Source organism: Mus caroli, unplaced genomic scaffold (genome assembly GCF_900094665.2).
Source record: "Mus caroli unplaced genomic scaffold, CAROLI_EIJ_v1.1 scaffold_11626_1, whole genome shotgun sequence".
NCBI lineage: Eukaryota > Metazoa > Chordata > Mammalia > Rodentia > Muridae > Mus > Mus caroli.
The window spans coordinates 18,616-26,366 of NW_018388727.1; the positions used below are offsets into that span (position 1 = coordinate 18,616).

General features: G+C 37.0%; 1 protein-coding gene across 2 annotated transcripts in view; it reads left to right on the forward strand.

The window, feature by feature from the left end:
• LOC110287760 (vomeronasal type-2 receptor 1-like) overlaps nt 1-7,751 on the forward strand; it is a 19,379-nt gene that overhangs the window by 6,189 nt on the left and 5,439 nt on the right. For both annotated transcript variants that reach the window (XM_021154300.1, XM_021154301.1), the window contains one exon: nt 5,955-6,185. In XM_021154300.1, the coding sequence (XP_021009959.1) occupies nt 5,955-6,185 (231 nt within the window). The remainder of the gene's footprint in view (nt 1-5,954; nt 6,186-7,751) is intronic.

Here is a 7,751-nt window from a genome sequence, read left to right on the forward strand (position 1 = left end):
TTCTGTATAGCCCTGGCTGTCCTGTAACTCACTTTGTAGACCTGGCTGGCCTCGAACTCAGAAATCCGCCTGCCTCTGCCTCCCGAGTGCTGGGATTTACTAATTTTTTAGTGTCTTCTTATCCTTGATATTTTTTTAAAGTTTTATTTTATTTTATCTTACTTAATATTTGTGAGTGATTCCTTTTGTGCATTTTTGTGCATCATAAGTATGAATATACCAACAGTGATCTAAAGAGGGAACTCAGATCCCCTGGAACTAGAGTTATAGATGGTTGGGAAGCACCACCTTGAGCATTTGGAATCAGACCTGAATTCTCTGCAAGAGCAGCAAATGCTCCTAATCAATGCTTCCTTCCTCCAGTATTTTTAGACTGATTTTTTATTTAGGTTTATCTATTTTTTATTATGACTAAGCTATGCATATACATTATTTGGTGATGATGTTGTATCTCTTTCTAGATGTATTTCTTTTATGCATAGAAATGTTTTGCCTAAAATTACTTATTTGGGCCACATGCATGCCTGACGCCAATGGAGATTGGAAAAGGGCATTAAATCCTCTGAAACTGTAGTTCTAGGCAATAATGAATTTCCTATCAGTCCTGGGTATCAAGTCTTTTCAACTACAAAATAAAAAAAAAATGCTATAAATATCTGAGCAATTTCTCCAACCTTAATTGTGTCCCTTTTAAATATTCCATATCAGGGGTTAAATGATATAATTACCTTTCATTATTATTGTTAAGTAATGCCACCATTTTTCTCACCAGAAAGTATTATATTTCCCTACAGAACTAATAGTTACCTTGTGGTAGTCACTCATGCCTCTACCCACTCTTTGCCACCACTCATGTGACTCATGACTTCTTCCTAGCTGAGACATTATTGCCAGGGATTCATAGCTAACTTCACTACATTGTGAGTTCCAGGCCCACCAGAGATACAGGGTAAAGCCTTCTCTATAAACTCAAATCAAAATGTAAACAGCAATTATCCTTCTAGACAATATTGTGCAGCTGTAACACTATCTTGCTTTCATTATCCTTTGCCCCTCCAATTTTAGTGACCATTGAAAATTAATCTTGTGCTAAATACATATGATACCTTTGCTGTTTGAAAAATGATTCTTTTGCCATTTTCTCATTCCAGTCACATGTTATCTGGACTTCTGCTTTTCCTCTACTAATTCTGGCTATCAAGATAGAATCCAGGACCGTTTTTCTTCTTCTATGAGTGTTAATCCATTATTTATTTATTTATTATTTATTTATTTATTTTGCTCCCCAAAACTTCCTAAGTGTTATAAGCCATTTTGAGTAGGGGCAAGGTCCTTTTTACTGAATTTCTCTCTGTTGTTTCTAAGGACTACCTATTTTGAAACATCTCAACAATACAGATTCATTCTGTACTTTCTCTGGTACAGATTTAAAGTCAACTATTTATGTAAAATATGTTGTTTCCAGTCACTAACATGGAACTTAGAAATGATGCAAAGTCTGAATGCTAAGGATGCTAATTAGAGTTTTATTAGCAACTTTATCCAACCTAGAATCACCTGAAAAGAGGAAATCTCAATTGAAGCATTTCTTAGATCAGATTGCCTTATGTCTGTAAGAGCTTGTCATTGATCATGATTGATGTGAGAGGGCTTAATCTGTTTGTGTACCACCTTCTCTAGGCAAATGTGACTGGACTTTATAAGAAAGATAGCTCATCATATTTATTTTGAGAGATTTATTGTGATAGATTAGTAAACAGAAATTCTCTGTGGTTATGTCTATTGATTCTTAGCCTGATTTCCATCAACGATGGTCTGTGACCTTGACGTGTAAACCAAACAACTCTTTCTTCCCCCAGATTGCTTTTTGTCAAGGTACTTATCACAGAAACAGAACAGAACTAGAACAGATATGTTCACTGGTACTAAGAAAGTTCTAATACCTACACAATGATAAATTAAACTTATTAGTTGTCAAAGATATACTTTTACTAGAAGTCCTTTGAATGTTTCTGTCATAATAAAGAACACTTTTGAATACTTAACAATGATCCTATAGCTAAACACTAAAATGGTCCTATAGATGAACACTAAAATGTTACATTTAAATTTTCAAAAAGAAGCAGTTATTGCATGTGCAAAAGTTTCAAAGATGGGGTAGGGACTACATATTATCAAGATTAAAGTTAGTCATTGTCCACATCAAGGGTAGTTGTTCTTCATATAGCACCTATGTCAACACTTTAAAAAAATTAACTCCTTACATTGAAGAATAGCATATAAACAGATAAGCCTGGTAAATTTATCAATGTAAAGCATTTGTTTAACAGAAATCAAAATAAATACACAGCCTTTACTTATGTTTCAAGCTTATCATACCGATAGACAGGCTAAAAATCTTTTCAAATTCTGTTACTTACTTGAGCATTTCTAAATTACCCTACTTTTTTTTCTTCTTTTTATATTGCTTTGCCTGTTTCTTCTCCTTCTTCTCCCACTGAGGCAAATTTACGATGTGTACCTTGTATCAATCTATGGGATTAGGGTCGTGCCCAATACTCACCTGGCATTTCTAAATTCTTGAGATGTTAGAAAAATGTGTCCTATCATCTAAAACTTTCAAGCAAGTGAAACTTTAGGAAGACTGATCTATGGAACAGACAAATTGTAGAAGTTTTGACCATTTATTTGCTTGACTATTAATAAGGAGTGGGGAGAACATTTCATGGACTTAGCACAAAATATAAGTTTTCATGATTTCTGACATACATTTCATTATAATAGAGAAGAATAGACAGGAAAATCATCAGAAGAAAAACAAGAGGCCAGGTTACACAAAGTATCCCCAGGGATAAATGATGACTAAAATACTATCTTAATATATTCACTTAGTAAATTCTTTTAAATGCATAGCCTTAATCCCTATGACAAATATTAGGAAGAACAATACAGTCTTGCTGATCTATAGAGTGATTGTGACCACACTAGGTCCTTTGGTTGAGATATCCAAGTGCAGCATGTACTGCAGATGAAGATCAAGGATGTGCCCTGTGTAATAGATTTCCTTTATGCTAAAGAAAGCATCCTTTTACCTATCTAAAGTTAATTAGGTGAGGAGTGAGTTAGATAAAGTTTGTTTTCTCATTGAGAATAAAGAATTCTTCTCAATGTCTCTGATCCTAGAGATTTAATTTCAATCCATGAACTATTATACCCCTGGGCTTGGCCATTTCTGCACAGTGGAAGCTTAGAATGCAGAGGCATACTCTCAAGGAAATCTCCTGGTAATGCTAAAAGTTGAGCTAAAGTGGACTGTCTCTGAGTGTGGTGGATTGTTTATTGTTGGGTCCACGAAGTAGAATTATTAGGTGGTGTGAACTTTTTGGATCAGGTGTGGCATTGTTGGAGAAATTGTCTTTCTGTAGGGGTGGTATATGAGAACCTCCTTCTAGTCAAGTGGGAGCCATGCTGTTCCTGATTTCCTTTGGATGAAGATGTAGAACTCTCAGCTCACCCAGCACCATGCCTGCATGGGCACAGCCATGCTTCCTACCTTGATTTTTAATGGACTGAACTTCAAAACCTGTAAACATTCCCAACTACACATTGTTCTTTATAAGGCTGCTTAAAAATGGTGTTTCTTCACCACAGTAAAATCCTAAATAAGATACTGTGAAATGAAGAATTTCCAGTTTCCTAAGTCAGTCACCCATTACCTCAACTATGCCCTTTTTAACATCTTTCTCCAATAACAACTGTGATGTGACAAACATTTTCCTGTGGAGATGCAACAGACACATCTACTTCACCCTAGATAGGGAGCCCTAAACATACCTCATTCAAACAGTATGAAAGACGAACTCAGTAAACCAATAATTGTATTGTGGTTACATAAAGGAATATGGGTGAGGGTTAGTTACAGAAGTAGAAACACCAGCAGGAGATGCAACACCAAGGACACTTAAGCTGGGTGAAATCTCCCAAAAACTGGGAACTTGGAACATGACCTTCAGGTAGCTCGAAGGAGAATCCTTCCTAAGTTGGTGTAAATAACTTCCAGGCAGCTCAGCTGATTTCTGTTTCCCCCCAGCAGACAGACTGGTCTCAAGAGACGTCTTTGCACCTTGTCTTGTCTGATTCTTCTTTGCACTTTTAACACATTCTGAGAAGCACTCTCAACTTTCCTTCCTTACTCTGGCAGGGCTTTATCTAGTAAATCTGCTCAGTTTCATGGACTTCCTAAAGCTAATTTGAAATACTTAAATTACTACTTAAAGATCTTCCCAGAAAAGATGAACTGTTTGAATATGGGAGGAAACTGTAACAGAGCAGCAACATAAACTTGTTGAATTTATGTTTTACCATCTGATTGTCCAGTCTCTCTACTATACTGAGGTCTTCACAAGAAGGAAATAATTGTCGACATTTCTATCCTTACACGGGGAAAGTGGGTGAGACAAATGAAAATATAAACATCTCCTGTTTCTTGATAAGGAGCTATTCTACTGATAAACCTTAGTATAAACTTATACTATGGTAAGAAAAACATACAATTCGAGTATATATCAAAAGTAAATTAATGTCCCAATTTTCCTGGATGTTTTATTTTAGAAACAGTTTAGCTTTAGCATTTTCTTTGACCAATGTATCAATATTTTTTATGGTATCTTCTACACCTGAGATTTTCCATTCCATCTTTTGTATTCTGTTGGCAATGCTCATGTCTACTTCCTTTTTTCATTCCTAGGTTTTCCATCTCCAGAATTGTTTCAGATTTTGTTTTCTTAGTTGCTTCTCTTTCTACTTTCAGGTCTTGAACAGTTTCATTTATTTCTTTCCCTTGTTTGATTGTATTCTCTGTATTTTTTATACTTAAAGAAGGAGGCCCCAAGAAGTCCATGGAGTTGACTTTACACTCCTAGAAGTGCAGGGAATATGGAACCCAGAGTTGCTACCTCCTATAGTCAGGCAGCACTCACAGTACAGGGATAAGCACAACAAGCTACCCACAAAACTTTTCACCTAAACTGTGTCCTGTCTACAAGAAGTGCAGGAAAAAGATGGAGCAGAGACTGAGGGAATAATCAACCAATAACTGGCTCAAATTGAAACCCATCCCATGCACAAGAACCAGTACCTGACACTATTAATACTCTGTTACAGTGTCAACTTTCCTCTGAAAGACTCCACCCAACAACTAATAGAAACAGACCCAGAGACGCACAGTCAAACAATAGATGGTGTTCAAGAATCTTGTAGAAATGTTGGGAGATAGACTGAGACTGAAAAGAGATAGAGACTCCATAGGAAGACCATGAGTCAACCAATCTAGTACCTTGGATATTCCCAGGGACTTAACCACCAACCAAAGAGCAAGCATGGACTGGATTTAGCCTCTCCCAATACCTGCACATATTTATCAGATGTACAGCTTAGTCTTCATGCTGGTACCCCAACAACTTGAATAAGGGCTGTCCCTGAATCTGTTTCCTGCCTGTGGATCCCATTCCCTTAACTGGGCTCCCTTGTCTGGCCTCAGTGAGAGAGGTTGCACAGTAAATTGATGTGCCAGGTATGATTTCCAAGGGGGTTGGAGACTCCCCCTTCTCAGAGAAAAAGGGGAGGGTGAGTCAGGGTGGAACAGTATTAAGAGAGAACTGGAAATAGACAGGAGCTGACATTGGGTTGTAAGTGAATGAATGAAGGAATGAATGAATGAATAAATAAATAAATAAATAAATAATAAATAGGGGAAAATGTAAATTGAGATTGTCCACTGCCAAAAGTTAAGGAAAATATGTAAACTTAGATTGCACTAATTATTTAATCCAGTATGTCCATAATGCTACTTACTGGGTTGCCATAATTTAGTATTTTCTCATGATATTAAAATAATAATGTGATTTTATTAATGAGATATCTTCGTTTAATTTTTTCTTCTGCTTCCTTATTAGCTACTGCCTTACTTTAAGAAACTGAAAATTACTACTCATGATGGAAAAGAAATAGAACTTAATGGCAATGGAGATGTAGACAGTGGATATTATGATATCCTCAATTGGCACGTGGATAATACTGGAGAAATAACCTTTGTCAAAGTTGGAGAATACAAATTCACAGATTCAAAATATGAATTTGTTCTTCCAAAGAACTCATCGTTGTTTTGGAACACTGAATCTTCAAGGGTTAGTTGGTCTGACATATTTTGTTTATATGTAGACAGAAAAACACTATTTTTTCAGGCACTAAATAAATGCAAAACACCTAACATTTTTGCCATGTTCCAAATGAAATTCCTTAGTGTAGCATATGTTTTTCATGTTGTTCTTTGTTCTAGTTATAATTTAAAGAATCCATGCTTTACTAAAATATTTTACTGAAATTTTAATATATATATGGCCACTCCCATAATTTCTGTGTAACTATTAACCCAGCACATCTTGAAGGCAGGACAGATTTTGTAATAGAAATATTATGTGGCTGTGTTGGTACCTAATCCCTTCAATTGCCTGGTTAAAGGAAATAGCCATTTAAGGCTTCACATCCTCCACTGCTAGGAGCCTTAGCTAGAATCATTCTCTTAGATTCCTGGGAGTTTCCATTACACTGGGTTACTAGTTTGTCCAGTAGATGTTTTCCAATTCCAGTTAGCTGTCTCAGAATTCTCTCTCTCCATCCTCCCCCATTTGTTCCCTCCTGTTCCTATTTTTCCCACCATCCTACACCCAGGATGTCTATTTTATTTCTCCTTCACAGAGAGATCCATGCATCCTCCCTTGGGCTCTCCTTGTTACTTAGCCTCTCTGGGTATGTTGATAGTAATAGGGTTATCATTTACTTTACAGCTAATGTCCACTCATAAGTAAATACACATGATGTTTGACTTCTGGGTCAGGGTTACAACACTTGATTTTTTTTTTCTAGTTCCATCTATTTGCCTCTAATTTTCATAATATATTTGTTTTTGACAGCTGAGTAATACTCATATTATGTAAATGTGCCAATTTTCCCCTTTTTTATTGGGTATTTTTTTCATTTCCATTTCTAATGCTATCCCAAAAGTCCCACACACACTCCCCCACCCACCCAATCCCACTTCTTGGCCCTGTTATTCCCCTGTACTGAGGCTTATAAAGTTTGCACGACTAATGGGCCTCTCTTTCCACAGATGGCCGATTAGGCCATTTTCTGATTCATATGCAGCTAGAGACATGAGCTCCAGGGGGGTACTGGTTAGTTCATATTGTTGTTCCACCTATAGGATTGCAAATCCCTTTAGCTCCTTGGGTATTTTCTCTAGCTCCTCCATTGGGGGCCCTGTGGACCAACCAATAGCTGACTGTGAGCATCCACTTCTGTGTTTGCTAGGTCCCGGCATAGTCTCACAAGAAACAGTTCTATCTGGGTCCTTTCAGCAAAATCTTGCTAGTGTATGCGATGGTGTCAGTGTTTGGAAGCTGATTATGGGATAGATCCCCGGATATGGCAGTCTCTAGATGGTCCATCCTTTTGTCACAGCTCCAAACTTTGTCTCTGTAAATCCTTCCATGTTTTGTTCCCAATTCTAAGAAGGGGCAAATTGTCCACACTTTGGTCTTTGTTCTTCTTGAGTTTCATGCGTTTAGCAAATTATATCTTATATCTTGGGTATCCTAAGTTTCTGGGCTAATATCCACTTATCAATGAGTACATGTTGTGTGAGTTCCTTTGTGATTGGGTTACCTCACTCAGGATGATGCCCTCCAGGTCCA